Here is a 21,906-nt window from a genome sequence, read left to right as displayed (position 1 = left end):
TTTTTAGGAATTACTTCAGCCACTGTTTACAGCATAAATAAAACTGGCATTTTCCTCAGGAGTGTGTTTAGTCTGAACCAAGTTAGACCTCCAGCATCTGAGGACCTAGCCTGCCTTCTAGCTCAGTAGGGCGATCTGCAGTGACCATGTGTAGACTTACTCTCTTCAAAGCAAGGGGTTTTAGTCCTTCTCAGTCAGTCCCTGGGGCACCTGCTACTCTTTCCAGTGTCTATAAGGGGCCAATGTACCAAGACTGAGGCACGCTCAAACCCCTTACTGGGCCAGTTGCCTACTGCTTAGGTATCATGGTGTAAAAGTTAGGCTGGGGAAAAACAGTGACTCACCCTCTTTTCCATTATTCTGGGTTCCTCATCTTCTTGGGTAGTGAGAGTTCAGGGAATGCTGTGTCTTGTAAATTGAAGGATTCATCTTAAGGCTTGGTCTCTGAGACACATCCTGTCTCAGGCTCTGAACTGGGAGAAGGGCTCAGTGAGCGCAACTTTCTGTGAGATGAATATGCAAAGCTGGGGGGTTGTTTGCCAACCACTTTTGCATCAAGAAGCATACCCCTGGTCTGTGCTGTAAAGAGAAATGGGGAAAATTAGCTCTTTGACTGGCGTAGAAACAGATGTCAAGGTTAATCCCACTGGCTACCTCAGTGTGAGGAATGTAAGCATGCATTCTTTATTGATAAGGTACAGAATAGTATGTGGACCTGCTTTAAGTCTGTGAGGAAGAACACAAAACAGAGCCAAGATGATGACAGAAGTTATTGCAGCTTTGATAGCCCCACTTAGTGTGTGCTGTGTAAATGCAGGCACTTTCATACACTGACGTTGAAAGGATGTTACTGCTGGCCACGGCAGAAAGCCTGTCTGTGCTCCTGCCATACATTTCTATGGAGTCATCCTTGCAGGACACTGTGATGCAGACTGAGCATGCCATCAGAGGCAAAGCTCCAACTGACAGGCAAAGTCCAATCTGCCACACAGGCACCAGTTGCATATTGTTCAGTGATGGATGTCTAGCAGCTTGGCGGATAGGTACGTCAGCGTGTCAAGGGGAGGTAATTACTGTATTTTAGATGTTTCAGAACTGAAAGTACAGCTGCCCACCTGCTTTGCTTTGCAGTTATTTTATTGATGTGTATACATGGGATCAAAGGTCTAATGCTTGCATCTTTTTACATTATATTTATTATTTTACAGCCCTACTTGGCAGATTGTAAGAGTAGATGGCAGTAAGGTAATTTCCCTCTCTGCTTCAGCAGGGGTTTTGAAAAAAGAGAATTTTCCTCAGTGTATTCCAAAGCATTAAATGTCAGCATGGCATAATGAAAGCTGGAACTGGATCTTTAGGAATGCTTAATTAACACTGTGTGGGACAAACTAGCCTTTTTGATTAGCTAACAGTTTTTCATTGCTGTTCATTCAAACTTTTTAAGCACTGGATTAAAAGGTGCTTGTTTGAATAAATTGAGTGGCAAAATGTCAAGTGTGGTGTCAACTAAGGTGCATTAGGAGAAGCATGGGTTAGGGCTAGCTGGGGCAGTAAAGTCTAACCATATGAGCCAGTACTTGTCTGAGTTCATCTGGCTACATTCTTTGGAGAACGCATGTGATGCTCTGTGTTATCTCGTAGCATTGTATCTTGCAGGAAGATGACACTCTGCCTTCCAAAGAACAGCCGCTTCCCCCTTCGTTCCTGCAGCAGGAAGCATTGCCTTTTATGTCTGCCTACTTATTACCTTTGTATGATGACATGATTAGAGGTGCAGGTTCCCTACTGGTCAGTGTAGAAAAAAAAATCACTCTGCTTATATATTCCTGTTTTCCTCTCAAAGCTTTTTCAACCAATATAAGTGGAGGTTGCTCCTTAAATGATGGCTTGTCTTCCTCTTCTTCTAGACTTGGCCATGCATTTCTACAAACATCCTTGCAGCAATGCTAATGACCACGTGGCTGGGCCATGAACTGGGTCAAGGAACTGACCCCAGCAAGAATTAATCTGTTTTAAAAAAAAAAGGAAATGTTTTTGAAGCTGCAGCCTCAGGAGCTATGAATTGACACCTTTCACCTTATTGGATTCAGGAATGTGCAATTTCACAGTAGGGACAATTGCTTTTTCCCTTTCACTGCTAGGCATTTATTAAATTCCAGGTATGGACAGTGACACTAGCAATAGTTTAACTAAAAAATATGTTGGGAGTGCTTCCAGTATAGGAGTGGAACCTCTTTATGTGAGATGAAATACATTAGGGTCTGTGGCAGGAAGAAACTAATTTCAGCAGTAATGAATGGGAAGATGCAACAGGTAGAATCACTGTCTATAGCACTGTATCAACTTAGGAAAAATAATATTAACATTATTGCAAATCATTCTAAAGTTCCATCTGGTCCCATACCCTCACAGTTGCCTTTAATGAAATCTCAGATAAATAGTCTAGCAGTATAGAATTTTTTATATATATATATATAATTTATTGCACACCATACCTCATTACATTCTCCTGTCTTCCTCCAATCCATGTTTTGGGCTCCCTGAGCAGTAAATGGCATTGTATCTTCAAGTTTAATAAACCACTTTTCTATGAATTTGTTTAATAGCATCCAATGCTTGTCTTAGACTACTGACATCTAAACACCCTGTGGCAATGGGTTCTATAATGTAACCTTCTGATACATAAAAATAAGGGGGTTTTGCTTGTTCAAACCTGCTGCCCAGTTTCATTGGGTTTCTCCTAGTTCTTGTTTTATGAAAAATTGTGAGCAATCATTCTGAATTAATTTTCTCTAGACTATTCATATTTTTATGAAGCTCTGACAGTTCTCCCCTGTCCTGGTTTCAGCTGGGATAGAGTTAATTTTCTTCCTAGTAGCTGGTACGGTGCTGGGTTTTGGATTTAGGATGAGAATAATGTTGATAACACACCGATGGTTTAGTTGTTGCTAAGTAGCGCTTACACTAGTCAAGGACTTTTCAGCCTTCCATACTCTGCCAGTGAAGAGGTGCACAAGAAGCTGGGCGGGACTATAGCCAGGACAGCTGACCCAAACTGGCCAAAGGGACATTCCATACCATGTGATGCCATGCTCAGTACATAAGCTGGGGGGAGTTGGCCGGGGGGCAGCGACTGCTGCATGGGGACTGGCTAGGCATCGGTCAGCAAGTGGTGAGCAATTGCATCGTGCATCACTTGCTTTGTATATTCTTCTACTGTTGTTATTAATATTACTATTTTACTTTATTCTATTTCAATTATTAAACTGTTTTTATCTCAACCCATGAGTTTTCTCACTTTTACTCTTCCAATTCTCTCCCCCATTCCACCGGGGCTGGGGGAGTGAGCGAGCGGCTGCGTGGTGCTCAGTTGCTGGCTAAGGTTAAACCATGACAACAGTTATTTTAAGATAGCCCTGTAACTGTCTTGTAAGCAAACTTACTTTAGAAAAAAGGTTTGAATACTGGTTTTCTCAAATTTCAGACAATATTGCTTTTCCTTTTTCTTCCTCAACAAAAACAATAAACAGTTCTGTATGCTGAAACTATAGCTACAGGTATTTCAGTTGAAGTGAAATGTTAAGTTTGATAGGAAGCGTGATTTTATTGTAGTGGGTGAGGGTTATCATATGAATGGCTCATTTAGGAAGTACAGGTGGTTGAAAAAGAAACATATCCACACCTGTTTCCCTAAAGAAAACAGGTTGTAGATCTGTAAATGTGGCACGTAGGCTCTTTTTAAAATGTGTTACATTTTTCTTGGATATTTGAATGCATCATTTAACAAACAAACCAGAGTTTATTTACCCCTTAGATAATCTTTATAAACACTGCATATTTTTAGCTGCTGCTGAAAGTTCTCCTCAGCTATGGGAATGAAAAGCTTTTCAACCTGTTACATGACTGTATTATGTGGCTTCTTTTCAAAAAATGAAACAGTGCTTTTGTCTCTCTTCTTCCTGAACCAGAATAATAATATTGATCTCTTTCAGTGTTGCAGTTTTGGAAATCTTCTTGCCAGGTATTAATAAGATCGATTAGGTCAAACTTGTATTCATGAATCAGCAAATCCAGTTTCTCTTGTTTATTATCCAGATTCATGTCACTGATCATCTTTCCATAGTCTCATATCATTATATGTTTGTGCTAAATGAACGCTTACTGTTAATTCTCTTTGCCCTCTCTTTTATTTACTTGAACTAGTTTTTAATTGCCCAGAGGTTTATATTTTCCTTTAGACAACTTGACAAAGATAACAGTTGGTATAGGCCAGGTGTGTCCTCTTGAGTCCCTGTTAGAAATACTTCTAGTAGAAACAGATTCCTCCTTTGCAGGTCTTTCTTGCAGTATAATTATTACCCAGTATATATTTGTTGTTATTTTTCATGAAGTGGTAATAGATGAGAAAGAAGAGAATTGAGATGCACTGACCTGTGAAGAAATCTTTATAAAAGACGCAGTCACGTAACCTTGACAAAAGCAAAAACTAAACTCTTGCCTTGCAAGTCACTGTCAGTAGCCTTTGTCCCTCACTTCTCATCAAGTGTCACAAATGGCTGTTTGTGGACTATTGGCTGGTGATGGGTGTGACATTATGGATCTACTGTAATATCAGCATATGTGGTATCAGAATTTAATGATCACCACTAAGATTGCAGTATCATCTTACGTAGTAATCTTACATACTTCCTATCAGCCTTTTTTCCCACCCCCTGCTTTTCCCTCTCCCATTTTGGTTCATGGAACTAGGTAAGTGTTGTCTGTGTAGTCTCTGCCCTGCCTGCAGTGGGCATACAGGTTGCTAGAGCTGGGTTGTGTGCCTCTTTAGTTGTCAGATCTCTTCCTTTCCAGATGGATTATAGTCCCTCTACAGAGAGTAGAGACTTTCCTTTTTACTTGCCATGGGGTCACCAGCCACTGCGTTTACTTGCCACAACTTGCCATAGGGCATAATTCTCTTTTCTGCTCCTCCAGCAACTGCTGAACAAGCCATCTTCCCCTTTTTACTCTGGGAGCAATTGTAACAGGCGTTACCATTCAGGTTTTGTTTGTTTTTTTTTTTTTTTAATTTTCTGGAGGCATTAGTCCAGTATGAGATTTGCTATTGAAGAAAAAGCTGAATAAATCAAGTTTAGGATTAAATAAGTAGGCACAAAGCTTTGGGAGAAGAGTCATATTTTTGGTGTAAAAGTCAGTTAAGCTTAATTAGGGAGGGGAAAAGATAAAATGAAATTTACTTCTCATATGCCAAAGTAAATACATCTCCAAAGGCATCTGCCCTAATTAGGTAAACCTGTTTAAGAATGAAAGTGTGTAAATTTGACTTAGACTAGGTTTTCATATGTGCAGGCTTATTTAATTTGGCACATTATCAATTTTACTGACAGGTACTAGGGGAAAGTAATGTCTATGAAGTATTTATATAATAATAATACAAAACCCTGCATGGAGTCTCATGCCCTGTAAAAGAGGAACTTCTGTAGCTGGAAGAATTTCCTCAAGGGCTGGCTGTAAATGAGTGATGGTGACGCCCACTCCAAGAGAAGATCACAATCTTCTTTTGACAAACGTTCTTGAGCAACTTAAATATAGAATTCTTTCATAGCTTCCTTACAATGGGTGTTTTAATTGTAGAGTGGTATAAAAACATTGCATAACTAATTGCAGTAAGTCTGTTTTTAATTAGTTTATTTGGAAAAGAGTAAATACTTAATCTCTCAGTGAGGAAGCACTATTACTTTTTCTAGACTGTCAACCTTTTCAATACGGGCCCTCAATTTTTGCCTAGTTACTGAGCTTTATGGAATCTGGATTTGAAGACAACACGAGACGCATAATCAACAGTGTCTCATAATACATCTTTATTACAGTATTAATACAGTAAAAAACATCTATTTAGATGCTAAAGTACCTTTATTGTAAATTTGGATTCTTGCAGCTTCTGCTTCCAACCCTTGTTTTAGTTTGTCCAGTTTTGACTGGACAGGTGGAAGAGGAAAGTGAGAATTTGCAGCAATCTCTAAATTGAGTGATTAAATATCTTTAAAAAAACCCAAACAAAAAACCAAAACCTTACTTGCTGGTGTGAAGACAGGCTCCTTTGAATTTCCAAGAGGCAGAATTGCCTTTTATGAAACTGTGTATGTTAAGCAGAGTGGATTAAAAAAAAAAAAAAAAAATTTAAATATTATATTGAAACAAGCTCACTCAAGATTAGCAAACCATATGAAATTTGTCAATCATTTCAATTAAATTTGAAAACAATGGTAAGCAGTGTGTGTATGCTATAGCTGTAAAGAAAAAACAAGTATCTTTCTGAGGAACAGATACTTCTCACTTCGGTGTTAACCTGTCATTTGACATCCATAGTCTTTTTGGCAAGAACAGAGAGGGTCTTTTCCCCTCATTTGAAAACACCAAAGTAGTATAGTTCAGGAAATAATTTATTCAAGACAAAGTGGGAGTTAAAAAGAGCAGAAAATTTGTTTTTTTGCTTTTACTGTATGTGATAAGAAATTGTGCTGGCATACAACATTGTTGGATACTGATGAGCAGAAGTAGGCAGTCTGCTCTGGGGAAAAAAAAACACCACCGCAATTATAAGATTGTACAGTGACAAAATGGATGAATTTTAAATAGGAATAAATTTCTTAAATATCCAGCACTTTTAGCATAGCTTAATTTCAAATGCTGGTTTTCTATTTTGAATTGAATTTTAATTTCTATCCAGGTAGAATTTACACAATCATATGTAAATATGAAAAAAATTATGTAGTGATAAACATACAGTATCAGTCACATCTTAGCTTCTCCTTTTCCTGTAGTCTTTTATTAGCAGTACTGACTACAACACTTCTGGGTAGGTCTGCTTCTTTTATAATAACAGGACAGCCCCATACTATGAAGGGAGGTGTACTTAAATTTCAGATATATTTTAACAGATTTTGGAAGCTGAAGATTAAGATTATTTTAAGATTGTAGGTTTACAGCTGTTTAGCCTTGGGGATTCATTTACTCTGAAAAATTAACTGGCTTCCTCGCTAAAGCTTCTCCTGCTCCAAAATAAAAAAGAAAAAAGGGAAAATAACTATTCTATGGGATTCATGGTTGGAGAGTCTTTGTGGTGCAATTCAGTGGTTAGTAGCTGTTTGATGTTATACAGATACCTGCTAGATTTTAATTAAGAAACAGCTGTCTTCTGTCTTATGACTTGGTTTATCCTATTACACTAATCCTCATTCTGTGTAATACTGATTGCTTTTCTAGATAGAAAAGTGCTACTTAATACATGGCTGAAAAACAGGAAAGGTTAGAAAATTTAAGATAAAGGCATTCATTTGTGTATTTGCCAGGTCACTGATTTTATGTTAGTGCATAGGAGCTATCTAAGAGCAGCCCTCGTGCTGAGAGAGTCTTCGATGTGAAGTACTTAGAGCACATTTTCTGCTAGGCTGCAAGCTGGTAATCTTTGATTCGATGTGTTGTCCCCATTGCCAGTGCTTACCTACCTTAAGTAAAGTGACTCAAGTTAAATGGTTAAAAAGAAATCTGTATAATGCTTGATTGCATCCAGATACAGAATCTTGGCTTATGCAGAATGGAGGAGTGTCAGAAGGTCGTATGTGCATTTTACATGTATATAGTCCCTCATGAAAATAGATAAGGAAATACAACCTGCTGCACGCTTTATATGTCCTTTAATACAACCTTCACATTATTGTGTAGTTTCACTTGTGTGAATCTTGTCTTCAGGAGCTTCGATCACGAGAAGAGGAGTTGACAAGAGCAGCTCTTCAGCAAAAATCTCAAGAAGAATTACTTAAGCGCCGTGAGCAACAGTTAGCAGAACGTGAGATCGATGTACTGGAGCGTGAGCTGAATATCATGATATTCCAGTTAAATCAAGAGAAACCCAATGTAAAGAAGAGGAAGGGCAAATTTAAAAGAAGCCGGTTAAAACTTAAAGATGGACACAGAATTAGTTTGCCTTCAGGTTTGCAGTTTTTTTGAAGTTCACATATACGTTAGGATTAAATGTGCAGGCTTCAGCTCCATGGGTAATGTTTTCAGTATCGGCTACTATTTTAATTCGTTGCTAGGTCCTTCTACCCTAACAGCGCAAAAGGATATAGTAAGACTTGTATGGCCCTTTTTTTTCTTTCTTTCTTTTTTAAGAAAACAACTTTCACATATCATTCTTGTGGAGTAGTCCTCATTTCAGCTGGAAGAATCTTTCACCTGATTCAGCTACAAGTCCATTGTATCTGGAGGGAAAGGTTACTAGCATGGGAGCCAAATTATTTAAGACTGGTTTGAAATTCAGATTTTTGGTACCGTTCTTTTTGTGCAGATAGAAAAGTACTTTTTTATCACATCCCAGAGGTTTCTACTATGATCAAATATTAGTGCTGTTTGCCCTAAACTTGCAAATACATAATAGAAGAACAGCACTTCGTAAAGGCTGGAGGTACAGGTGTGGTGGGTCCAAATTGCATGCTTATTGCAATCGCAAAATACAACACAGCAGTTACAGTCCTTGGTGCCTTACTTCTTACAAGAAAACACTGTAATAGCAACAGAAGATATTATTTCAGAATACAAATGCGATATAATTTGAATGTTAGAGCATTTAATTCCACCATGAACACATTAAAGTGTCCCCTTTGCAAAGGAGGTGTGTTTGTAGAGAGTTGGGGTTTTTTTAGTGTCAGGGACTGGTTTAGTGGTGCCTTTTTAATGTTGCCACGAGGTGGCACTATGGAAACTCAAGGTTATGCCAATGGTTGGAAAGCCTTCAAAAGTGGTAGCAGCATCCTGGTGTTGATGGGCGTCCTTTTAGTGGCTTCCAGGTCAAGTCTGTCAGTTTATTACTAATCCAGTAAGAACTTAATGCCACGCTAACGCAGGTCTGACCAAATCAGAGCTGTCTGGTAGTTGGAAAGAGACAAAGAGGGCAGTAATACTTAGAGTACCGTTTCAGCACTAGTGAAATAAGCTTATTTTTCCTTACTTTAAAAATAATAATGACAGTAAATAAAATAAAAATCACACTACAGCCTCCCGGACAAGCATGTTAGATTGGTTTATGCTGGATCACAAGCTTAAACTAAATATTTCGTCTTTTGTTTCCAGCTCTGCTCATATTTAACTTGAAAAAGTGATAAAATAAACAGTTTTACTCAGAATACCACTTAGCTCTTTGTTGTCAAGAATCATCCAGATGACCTTGTCCTTGAGACATTTCTGTTGTAAGAACAGCATACAATCTCATTGCACTGGTGAAGGGGATTAGAGAGGAGGATATCGTCAAATTTTATTTCACAAAATTTTTTCCTACTTGCCAATATTTGTTGCTGTTCTTTTTTTACTACACTGCTCTAAATATTTGTAATTCTGTAGTTTGGTGTCTTGTTTTTTTGATGTGTTGATAGATGTGACTTCTTTGTTAATGCTACTTTTTATGTTGTATATGAATTACATGTTAAAAAAAATAAGGCAAATCTGATTGCCATGAGTATTGATTGATTTGAGATGAAATACTGAGATTTTTTTCTTTCCCTCTGTGACAACCAAGATGACTGAATAACAGCTTGTGATGTGGATGTGTCTCAGTTTGGGTCCGCTTGGACCTACCTGCTTTTGTTGATGTTACTGCAAACCTATCATATAGTCTCTGTGAAGGTGTGAAATCCTGCCTGTTTGACTCAATATCTAAATTGTTACATTAAGGGTTAGTTTGTCAGTGTTTTTAATATGAACATCTCTTACACTGTCAAGTCTAATTCCTTATATAGCTTTAATTGTTTTAAGAAGTACAGCAGTATAATCTCATGAAGATTTTTTTTTTTTATTTAGAACATTAAAACTGATTTGTTTTACCCTCTTATAGATTTCCAGCACAAAATAACAGTGCAGGCATCCCCCAATCTGGATAAGAGGAGGAGTTTAAACAGTAACAGCTCTAGTCCATCAAGTAGCCCCACAATTATTCCTCGTCTTCGAGCTATACAGTGTAAGTCTCCACCATTTCTATTTCTTCACTTGGTCAATAGAGACTGTTTTTTCCATATACTCACTGAAACACTGGTAGTAGTATCAGATTCCAGACAGATTTCTGTCTGATTTCCAGGTCCCTTTACTTGTTCTAACATTTGTAACTTGTTCTTTGATGGGAGGGATAATCTTGCTAAAATGCTAACTAATTTTCAGTAATTCAAAATGATTGTGAATGCTTTAAATCATATCTTTCCTTGATAACTTCAGGAACTCATTTGTAAACTGATAAAACAATGAAGAATCAAAATTTATAATGGCAAAAGGCAAAGCATCATGTTTAGAACCCATGTAAGATGGAAAACAAGTTTTTATTAGGTATTGGAGTTGATAAAGGAAGTCAGTTATGGACTATCAAAAAAAAGGGGGGGCGGAGGGGAAGAAAGATTCAGAGAATAAGGGAGTCATATGAGATGGAAAGCCCAAAGAATCAGCCAGCAACCCAGCTTGCTTATGTCAAAAGAGAAGCAAGCTTTAAGCAAATACAAAACCAGAAGAAAATAAAGAAGAGAGCTTGCTTTAGGTTTTTTTGAAAACAAGAGAAAGAAACAAAAATAAAATTGTGGGTACGCTTGTAGGCCTACATTATTCCATGTATACTGATGACAATGGAAGTTGTGTTCACGCTCATGTAATGGAGGTACCATGAATATGGAAGAAAACCAATCATTTATATCTGACCATTTCCGCATTTATATGATAGATAGAAAACAGTTCCTACAGGATTCAGTGCTTGCATTTGTACTGTCTGATCTGTTGTGCAAAGTAGATTGTCTAATTGTCCATACTTAGTGTGTAATGCTATGTGAGATGAGGCCTCAGGTTTCTCTCTCTCTCTATGAAATCAGTGTAACCTGTTCCAGCTGATTGCTTATGGATGGTGACTATCTTCTCTTGCAAGGGTAGTCACCTCTGAAGGAAATTACTTTGGAATCTGGCTTTATCAGATGTAAATAAGGAGGAGGGGAAATCAAAATGTATGGGGATTTTTTTTCTGCATACTGTTCTGTAGCAAGTTGGGGTTTTTTGGGGTTTTTGTTTTTTTTTTTTAGCCAACCTGAAACGTTGTTTAAAGTTTGGATAGAAACCAGATCTCTCATCTCCTTTGGAATACCTCTGCCTTATGAAATCTTTTTCATTATTAATGTCTAAAGGAGAAGTGGTGTCTTTTCTGGCAGTAACTTTATTATTTGTTTGAACCATAACTGATATAGTTCCCTGGGCGAAGACCATTACTACCCATATGTTGTGGATAAAGGAGAGAGGTGGGCAAACCCTGTCTTAACTTAATGAAAATTTTAGATGGAAGGAAAATTACATAAAGTCCTTTTCAGAAGTTAGCTGACACAGTAATAATGGTTTCCCAACCTCAAACAGTGTGGTGGGCTTTTTTGGTTAGTTATTTTTTTACTGCAGAAAGGTAAGAAAGGTTTTTCTTAGTAAAATGTCATAATTACATATGAACAAGACTGTCTCATTTTATCTTTTATCTTTGATTCTCCTTGCTCTGTATGGAATGCTTGGAAATGAAGCAGATGTCGGGTATCGGCATGATTCTGAAAACCTGAGGGTTTTTTTTTCTTTAAATGCATAGCCTTATGTAAGCTATAGCAGTGCCACTCCTTGCATGTGTGCTAAGTGCCACCGGGTATTTTTCTTTCCTTTTTTTTTTTTTATTCCAGCAGGCATTTGTATTTGTAGGACTAGAACATACAGGACAACATAAAGGCTCTCCTTTAAAAGAAGTACTCTTCTGTTTCTGAGTTTGGATCCCTAGGCTTTACCTAGAAACTTATCAGATCTCTCAGGAGTATCTAGCTGAAACAATTCAGCTTCCACACCCATCTGCACCTGTGCAAAATAAATTCTCTTTCCCACAATAATGTTTTATCTTGATTTAACTTCAAAGTGTCTTTGTTTCAAGAAGACTTGCTCAAATACAGGTGATTTGAACAGGCGTATCTAACAATTGGTTACTTGATTGCTTCACTTTGTCATGAGCGAGACTGGCTTCCAAATCTAAAATTTTTTAAGTTAATAAAAATCTAGTTAATTGTAAATCTTGTTATTAAAACAAATCCAGCTGATTTTGAAAGGTGTTTTAAAGGGACGCAGAAAACCAGTAAGATATATATTCCATAGGTCCTGAAACACAGTTGAAAATGGGGAGTGTAAAGAAGGCAAGTAGAGTGCCCTACTACAGGGGAAGCTGTGCTGGCGAGAAGGTGTACGGTGAGGCAGGAGGAGAGTGCTGTGCAGTGCCAGGCGTGTAAATGCCACCTCATTTATCATGCTGTTATAGCTGGCTTCATTGTTTTTTCTCTTAGGTCTCTCCATCATAGCTGTAAGCATGCTAAGTTGATAGCAAGTTACTTGTCCAGTTAGTCAGTCGTATACAAAAATCTACTTGCCTGGGTCTGGTCCTAGAAAGAGGACCCTCTAAACCCTACAGTGAAAACCCTCTATCAAAAGATGCTTAGTGCCTTTATAGATCTGGGCTTTATGACCCAAAGATAAAAATACAAGGGAAACAGTTCCGTTTCTGAAATCAGCTTGACTAAGATCTCTACTACATTCTCTTAATTTTTCCTCAGTGATTCCCAAAACAGATACACACACAACTAATGGCCGAAGAAACAGTGTATATGTGTACCAGCAAGATGTAGATATCACAAGTGAATATGAACTTCCCAGTGGGGTTATGAAAAAAGGCAAGATTTCATTATGTTTCAAAGGTGCTGGTTCTGTTTAATTTAACAGTTGAGACAGTGACAGACTAAGCATTTAATGAAGGTTAGACACTTTAAAAGTATAATTTGTTTTGGTGTAGTGAGAAAGAAAACATTAATCATTGTCACAATTGGAATATTCTTTTCATTTGATACCAAGTGTTCCACAGCATATATTTTCTTAATTGGAATTTAAGTGCTCAGTCTAACTCACTTGTCTGAATTGCCTAAATATAAGGTTCTCAGTTAAAGGAAGCATGGAAAATACGATTGTTTTGCTGCTTTATCTTTAATTTGGGTCTCTTGTCAGTTCATAAATTATTTTTCTTGCTTGCTCGTCTTCTGGGATCAGTGCAGTTTGCGTGGTGGTTTTTGTAAAAGAGAAAAATCTCAGATTTTGTCTACTCCTCGTTGTGTTACTGGGTCAAAATGGTTTTGCAGTGGAGAAAATACTCTGTCAAAATGTTTTGGTTTTAGAAATACTATTTATGTGTGGGGTTTTTTTGTTTGTGTTTTTAAATCCAATTTCTAGTAACTTCAGATGAAAGCAACAGAACTTGGGGAAGGAACACAACTTATCAGCAAGAAGAGTTTGAAGATGTGAAGAGAAGTTTTAAAAAGAGAGGTTGTACATGGGGACCAAGTTCAGTTCAAACAAAGGATCGTGCAGATTGTAAGGACAAGTATGTCTACTACATTTTGTTTGATAATAGTAAGCGTTCTTGGTAACTGAATCACTAACATAGGTAGTGAGTGAGAGAAGTTCTGCAGTCTCTAGTTACAGCTAAAACTCAGTCCTACCTTTTAATTAATTTAGGAATTACATCAATAATGAGTAGCTCTCCCACATAGCCTTGAGGATAAAACGTTTACTTAACTTAAGGTTTTAGTGGCTCTTATCTATTACCCTTTATCTCTGGTTTTTGAGACTTGGAACGTACTGGGATGCTGAGCTACTAATGCGTACCAGACATTCATGGCCTATCTATCTTTCTTGCCCTTCCTCAGATTGACTTGAGGAACTGCAAGCATGGCCCCCCGTGGGCACTTCCAGTACGAGAAAATAAGACTGACTGACTTGGCATACATGAAGCACGATTCACACCAGCAACATCATTTACATTAACAAACACAGGGTGGAAGGGTTCTGAAAATCAGTTGGACACCTTCACTTTCAGATTATTTCTTCTGATTGCTCAAAACTGGAGATTAGCAGTTTTTCTGAAGCAAGAGATCCTTTTCCTTGTCTCTTCTAGTATATATAATTATTTATAGCACCTTTTTTTTTCTTGGTAGAGACATCCACTCATTTACCTGTGGCAGTAGTTGGTTCCAGACCATCTATTGAAACTGGCTTTATGATATTTTTGTTTGTTTTAAAGTCACTATGTTTAATAAATTTCCAATATCCACATAATTTCTTTGACACAGTGAAACTGTTGTCCAGGTTTTCACCAACTTTTGTTCTTCAGTAGGTAGTCAAGGCCCATCTTTCATTGGCTTTCTTTTTAGGCCTGAAATTTTCATCTTATAAGGAATACCTGATATAAGGCATGTATCAATTTGTAATCATATGACTCTGTGCTATTATATACAATTTTTTTTTACCTTTGGAAAGCTTTACTGTTTTCAAGTTATGTACTGCATATTTATAGTTTCAAAAAAAAGATGTTTTAGTGATTTTCTGTCAAAGTGTACATAAGCGTGGTATCCTCTGTAATATCAAAATAATTATTGTTATTTCAGAGTAAGACCCCTTTCAGATGGCAGCAACCCTTGGTCAACCCTTTTAATGAAAAATCAGAAGGGTGTTCCCTTAGCTTCACTATTTGTGGATCAAGGTAAGAGCTATTTTTGAAAAAGTGAAAGTTGCCATATAATGGCATTAAGTTTACATCCAGTGTTATAAATTGTATTGCTTGAATTCCTCAAGGATTATGCAGATTATTAGAACAGTAGTCATGCTACAAATCATTTTCCTGTGCAAAAAACCTATCTATAAAAAAAATGCAAGTGTTAACATCTTCACATTTCCAGCATTAGCAGCTAAGAAATATACATGGTGTGTGAGCAGTAACACATAGAGATTTTTTCCATGTTTTTGAGCTGCAGGCTGATCCGAATATGAGGACTGCAGTCATCACTTTTTAGCTTCTTTTAAAAAGAAATATCTAAATCAGTAATTGTCTTGACATTTAAATGATGATTAATGACTTTTATTGTTAGTGGGCTCTGCATAGTTGTTTAAAAAAGATGCATAGCTGTTTAAAAACCTGTAAGCCCTGATGTATTGGCAGATATTAGTTTCCTGTTTTTTAAATGAGACTCTCTAAATTTTCAAGAAAAAATATGTAGATTCCAAATCTTAAAGTTCTTTAGGCAACACTTTGGGATTTACAGGTAAATCACAAGTTAAAACATACTTAATCCTCTTAGGATCAGGAACATAATAGCTGTATGTTGCTTTTTATGTCCATTACTATAATGTGCTGTGGCTATACAATATTCATAATAATTTTCAAATTTGCAGACACCTTCTATACTACAGATTCTGTTATCTGAGCAAATTTAAGTTACCAGTGTCAGGAAAAAAAACCTGTGATATAACTTGGTGTCCCTACCAGCGGCTAGATTTATGCCAGCTGGAAGAGGAAATGGTAAGCTGCTTGGACACTGCTTCTTTTTTTTCCGCTACGAAAAAGAGCTTTTCATCTTCGTATATACTGATAGGAGTATAAATCAAGGCTTTGCAAATAGGAATTTTATAGATTTATTAGCTTACTGCTAAACCCCTACATACAGAGAAGATTATACAAGTTTACATATTTGCATTTAAAATATTTCTGTGTTTATTCTGTAGCATCCAGTAGTTTATAGTAGAATAACTCATGTATGTCAAATTATACCTTCCATTTTATTTGTCATTAGGTGCGAGATGTCAAATTTTACTTTTTCCTCCAGACCACCGTGGCCTAATGAATTAATTGGAAGACTTTCTAGTAACTCACTGGATTTTGGAACACGGCTTAATTGAAAGTGTTCTAAAGAATGTGTTCCAGATCTTATCTGGCAGTTTATGTATAGTAAATTACTTCACTGTAATCCATACACAGAAATATTTTCCGTGTTATTTGAAAAGCACTACCAAAGTGTTGCAAATCCTCAAATATCACAGAAAATGCAAAGACAATATCTGCTCTTCAGCTGTGTTGAGTGCATAAAGTTCGGGAGATACATTATGCCTCTTTTAAAATAAAGTCTTTCAGATGTGGAAAACATAATTTGTTTACAGTTAATTTATATACTCAGGAAGATTGATCTGCAAGTTGCTTCTAATAGAGTTTGCTTTTGAGTTGCTAAAAAGATGAAATTGTAGCAAAATGGTACTTCTGGTATTTTAAAGACTATCAAGAGAACATGAAGAGGCTTAGGATGTGTTTCTGAATCTTACAATGTGAGTCTCTGAGCTTCTGACTGCATCTAAAGGGGGCGTACAGCATACCTCAAGATTAATACTTGTGCAAGTGAAAGGAAATAATGGTCTACATATGCAGACATGCAATAGCAAAACAGCTGAATTGCAATCTTAAAGTACGCTGTAATGTTTTACAGGTGTCTGTACTGATAAGAAACTTCTCCCTGAAGGTTTGGACAGTAAAAGACCAAAGCCAATTAAGTTGCCAAATCAGGCCTATATTAGTCTACCTCTTTGGAAAGATGATCAGGGAGACAGTACAGTAGAACATGAGAGCTTTGAAGAAGGAACTTCTGCTAGTTCTACAAATAGTACTCCTCAAATGACACCTACAAACAGCCTGAGCAGGACGCTGCAGAAAAAGAAGACTGATTCAGTGCTGTATGGGTGTGCTGTCCTCCTTGCATCTGTTGCCCTGGGCTTAGATATCAGAGAGCTGAACAAATCACAGGGTCCAGATGAACTCTTGCCTAAAGATGAGAAGAAGCGGCGTGATGGAATATTTCAGCGTGCTTCAAAATTTCGTAGGAGTGCCAGCCCTACGAGACTGCAGTCCAAGAAAGAGGAAACAAGTATTCCATCCCTAAATCCAGCTGCAAATACTGTGAATCTTCTCTCTATGCCCTCCATTTCCACAAAATGCCTACTTCAGTCTGACAGTGAAGATGCATTTGTAAGCACTGTGCTTGGTGACTGTGGTCCATGTAGTTCCACTGATGACTTTTCATCTGAAACTTCTGAAAGTAAGAGAGAACAGAGGATACCGCTGGCTCCTAACACAGTTTCTACACGATTAAGAAATCAACCTTTTAATCTTTGTCTGAAACAAGAATCTCAAAATGTGCCAAATGATTCCTCGACAAAGTTAAGTGTGTTGGGTCACAGACGAACCTTATCAGATGGGAACAATTTTCAGGCCACAGGTGGGTAATTAAGAACTTAAAATGTAGGGGATTTTTAAGTGTAGAAACAGAAAATGTAGGAAAACTAATGAGTTGCTAAGATTTTTGTTACACTGTTAACGTGTTAGCTGAGCCGCCGTAACTGTATGTGGGTAAGCCCTCTGGCTGAACCCTGAATAAACTACCTCCACTTGGAATATCCTGTTAGGAGTGTGGGTATGGAGATTTAAGGGGAAGAGGTGGTTCATTTTAAGGTGATATCTATTTTTCACAGGTATTGCAAAAGTAGGTTTCCCTGGTCTTTTCATGTCGGCGAGAACCTGCTTTTTGTGAAATGTACAATATTAGCATTATGCCTGAAATAAACTGAGACTCTGTCAGGTGCATGCATTATGTAGTAGTGGACTTTCTGAGACTGAGAGTACACTTGTTTAATATAGTTTCACAGTCCGCATAGGTGAGTGATTGAGCATCATTTTAGTACTGCACATTTATTAACTTCAAGAAGAACAAGTCTGGTAAGATTTGATTTGCTTGCTTGACCTAGAAGCTATGTCACATGTTCCACGAATCCTTAAGTTAAGCTGTTGATAAAAATTTAAGCTGAAAAAAAGTCTTTAAATCTGGTTTCCATATAAATGGATAAGTTTGTGGTTAATGAGTTTTTGAAAAGAAGTTCTAAATTTCAATACTGGTGTTCTGTGGTGGCTTAAATGTAATATTCTTCATGGTGCTCTATGCATATGTAATTACTCATAATAACTGGACAAATTTGTGGGGCTTTATTCCAGTATTAATATTAATCCAGTTACTGGATGGTTAACACTTTCTCTATATATCTCTTTTGTAGCAATAAAAAATAAATTGTTATGGCCTCTGGCAGAGAGTATAGATGCAAAATGTTATTTGAGCACAGCTGGTCCTCTCTTAGGAGATTCCCCACAAATGTATAAGCCTCTTAATTCTTCTGGTGGAAGAAAACCCACTAGTGTTTATGGCAACTCAGTTTTACAAACGGCAAAGAAATCAAGAAGTCACAAGGTTTAAATTGTCTCTTTTTGTTTGGTCCTTCCTTTCCCCTAGCTAATGGATTTGCTTCAACCAATGATGTCTCCACGTTACCAGTTCTGTCAGTTACTGGAACTCTGCACTCTCCGTCTGTTCAACAAAGAAGCAATCACAGTGGTGTTTCAACTGAAAAGCAAAGCGCTGTCAATATTATATCAAGGCCTCGACCTTCTTCTCTAAGAAGTAAAATTGATGCATGGCAGATTATTCCACGTATTGTTAAACCAAACTCTAAAGACTCTGAATATTTAGAGGACAGTGTAGATCCAGATGTTAACTTCTTGCCAGATACGGAGAAAAGAACTAACTGCCACATGCCCTCATTACTTGATATTGATGTGGAAGGTCAAAACAGAGACTGTACTGTGCCTTTATGTAGAATGAAGAGCAAAACTTGTCGGCCATCTATATATGAACTGGAGAGAGAGTTTCTGTCGTGAGTGCCTTTCATTTTAAATGTTTGCTTTTTAAAGGGGAACAAATATAAAAGTTTTGTCCATCTAATGCTTTGTGCTGCTGTTTTCTGATGTACTGTGACAAATAGTACCAAAATTATTAAAATGGGCAGCTAATTAAGAAAGTGTAGTAGGTGCCTTTTTCAAATGTTCCTTGGAATCCCAGCTAGTAACTAAAAGCACAATGCTGCAAAATAGTATTCTAGGTGAACTTTATAAGCATATTTTGAATGACTGAAGTAACATGCCCACCTCCCTCTGCAGTGTCACAGAAGTTTTCTTTAGGTTTGAGGGGTTTTGCTAGAAGTTTAATTTTTGCACATTGAAAAAATGAATGACATACAGTAAGGTCGTGTTCCGTCAAGAAGAGTTTCGCCTGAGAAGCGGTTGTCTGCAGCTTGCCTCTGTGGCCTGTAGAATTAGGGAAGGGGGCAGGGGATTTAAGGTGCTGGTGCAGGAGGCTTTGTTCACTCCTTATTAAGTAGCTGGTTACTTTTTGGCATTTGATACTGAAATTGGTTAAGGACCAGCAGCTGAATTTGCAGTCTTTGCCCTTGGTTTTTGTGAGAACTTTCAACTGTGTGCATTAGTTTCTCCAGAAAGTTACACAGCTTGTATAAACACTTAGGTTTCAGCCACCATATCGATTTGAGAGGGTAAACTTTAGTATTGCGATTGGATTAAAGGTATTTGACATACTTTATAATGTGAAGCAACATTCCTTGTAGGTAAGGATACACTGGAACGTAAATATTTGTACTCTTAACCTTTTGAAGACTACAGTGTTTGCACTGAAAACAATATTCTTGGTTTGGGATTTTTTGTTTGTGGTGGAGCGGTTTGCCCGCCTTGTTTTTTAAACTCTGCTGCACCTTGTATTGAGGAAAGATGATGGGTTTTAAGGATGACTGGTTTTAAGTGAGCCAACAGTGCATTTTACTGCACTCAAATTTTAAAATTGCAATAACTTAATATTAAATCTTTCAGTATAATCTCTGCAGCTTTTCTTCCTAAAGTTACTACTGAGTGCCAAGCTATTCATATTTAGGAATTAAAGAAGAGAAACAGATATGCTTGACTGGTTTTCACTGATGGAAAGGTTCCAGAAAATTCCAAGTAGTTAACTGGGGGGGAAGGAACGTTTAATCTTGATAACACTGATAGTTTAATTTTTTACAGTATCACTAAGTAATTAAATAAAACCAAATGTACAGTATGATTTCCCTGATGGAAGCATTTCTAGAATTAAAAGAACATCCCTCATATTCCAGTATTTGAAGTCCTAATTTTCATATCATTTGACATTTAAATAGTCTTCATAAATAAAATTAGATAATGTTAGAATAAAACTACTGTGTTTCCATCAGAACACTGTTTTGTTGATACCTTTGTTTTAAATGTTTTCTTCTCCTTTGCTCTGGGGTCTGGGAGTTCAGTTGTTAAATAGAATATGCAATTGCTTAAGGCTTCAAAACCAAGGGATTAAAAAAGAAAGTTTCTGTTCTGAGACTGGTATGCAGTACAGTGGCTACCTTGGGGATGACAGATAATTGTACATACAAAATCATGAAGTCTTAATCACACAGAGCAGAACACAGAAAATGCAACTTCCCAGCTCTCAAAGTGAAAATAGAAAAGGATTTCCTTAAAGTATTAGTTTACCAAAAGTAAAGACATAACCACTAGTTGTCTGTAAAACTAAATGCCTGCATAGCAGATTATTGTTATTACATTTTGTTCAAACCTGTTTCTATTTCAGTATTCTTAGTTCTTTGCCAACGTGATTCAAGCTGCATATTTTTCTTTGTCTTTTCTTTGAACTTAATTTCATCAGAACACTTTAATAGATGAAGTCTATTCCAGTTTTAATACAAAATGTTTTCATAAAATAAAGTCAGTTAGGTAATGCACATGGATCAAATTTTAAGTATAGCTTGATAGCAGATTTATCTTCCAAGGCTTAATTAGAATTTTGGAGCATTATGTAAATTTCAACTCTTTCTTGATCAATTATTCGTATGTAATACCGAGAGAAAAGGAGTTGATTGTATTACATGTTTTCTGAAGAAAGTATCTCTGTTTGGCTTTCTACAGGAAAATCTCAGGTGCTGAAGTATTTTGACTTGTAAGCTTCTGTTAAGTTCTGTTCTGTACTTTTAAGGTTTATATAATTTTAATGTTGAATTTTGCACCCTATGTTTTGTAATGAATAGTATCGGCGTAAAAAGCCCTTTGTGAGCTATATTGTTTTCACTTATCAGTGGCTTATCTCTCTTGTAATTAAACAAAGATTTCTATTCCTGTTCAGTGGATAATTTCCAGTGGGACATATGATATGACCAGCCCAGTGCATTGTAACTAATTTAGGAGTTTGTATTCCACTTCTTATTCTGAGACAGTTTAGGTAAGCCATCTCAAATATTTCTCTTATGTGATGCAGGGGTTTTTTAAGCTATAGTCTGTAGTGCTTTATCATTGTTTTTATAGTTTAAAATTATAGGCCAGTCTTCACTGAAATTAAAAAGAGAAAAAGAAAAAATTACTGCAATCGTGGTTTCACCATCTGTATTTCATTTGTCACCAGAGAAACTTTCTATAAAGGTACGGTAATCTGGTATGCATTAAGTGATCTGTCTTGGTTAAAAGTATATTTATTTCAATGTAGGTTAATGGCCTGACCAAATAATAAATTATGTTGATTGTTTTAGCACAAAACTGAAGGTGCTTACACTACAAAGATTAAGATGAACACTTGATATGCTGTTTTACAAAATCTGATGATTTAAATGTTTTTATTTAAAAAAATAAATGTTTTGTAGCTACTGTATTGCAAAGTGACCTGAATTTTCTTGAAAAATATATTTTAATGCTTTCTTAACATGTACAAAGGAGTTCTCTGGTGAATAACCAGGAACTATAGACTATGGCCAGCCTGTTCTTGGAACATTAGAATGTAATTGTTACTTTAAGATTAATTATCCAGTACAGTAACATGAACGTTCCTGTAATTTCTTGCAATTGATGTGGGCAGAAACATATGGTGTAAGCTTGTTCTTTCTTTCATGTGACCATAATATGTCTTTTGATGCTTTTACAATGTTGGCTGGGTATCTTAGAGGAGGTAGAGCAGTGGATATAAATCAATTCTGCATCTGATTCAGCATCAAGAATACAGGTAAGGAATAACATTTCTGTTGTGGGGTTTGGGGGGGGGGGGTTGGTGG

The 21,906-nt window shown here is 36.9% G+C and overlaps 1 protein-coding gene across 1 annotated transcript in view; it reads left to right on the top strand.

The window, feature by feature from the left end:
- Positions 1 to 18,667, top strand: part of LOC103921283 (mitogen-activated protein kinase kinase kinase MLK4) — a 28,141-nt gene extending 9,474 nt beyond the window's left edge. Inside the window, exons 4-9 of the mRNA XM_009329227.1 lie at positions 7,753 to 7,993; positions 9,890 to 10,012; positions 13,315 to 13,465; positions 14,529 to 14,623; positions 16,395 to 17,180; positions 18,243 to 18,667. Coding sequence (XP_009327502.1) covers positions 7,753 to 7,993; positions 9,890 to 10,012; positions 13,315 to 13,465; positions 14,529 to 14,623; positions 16,395 to 17,180; positions 18,243 to 18,667 — 1,821 coding nt within the window. The remainder of the gene's footprint in view (positions 1 to 7,752; positions 7,994 to 9,889; positions 10,013 to 13,314; positions 13,466 to 14,528; positions 14,624 to 16,394; positions 17,181 to 18,242) is intronic.
- Positions 18,668 to 21,906: the final 3,239 nt, after the last annotated feature.

This window comes from Pygoscelis adeliae, unplaced genomic scaffold (genome assembly GCF_000699105.1).
Source record: "Pygoscelis adeliae isolate BGI_AS28 unplaced genomic scaffold, ASM69910v1 Scaffold77, whole genome shotgun sequence".
In the NCBI taxonomy this organism is placed as follows: domain Eukaryota; kingdom Metazoa; phylum Chordata; class Aves; order Sphenisciformes; family Spheniscidae; genus Pygoscelis; species Pygoscelis adeliae.
The sequence above is the reverse complement of the archived record's forward strand: the minus strand, read 5'-3'. Positions and strand labels throughout refer to the sequence as shown.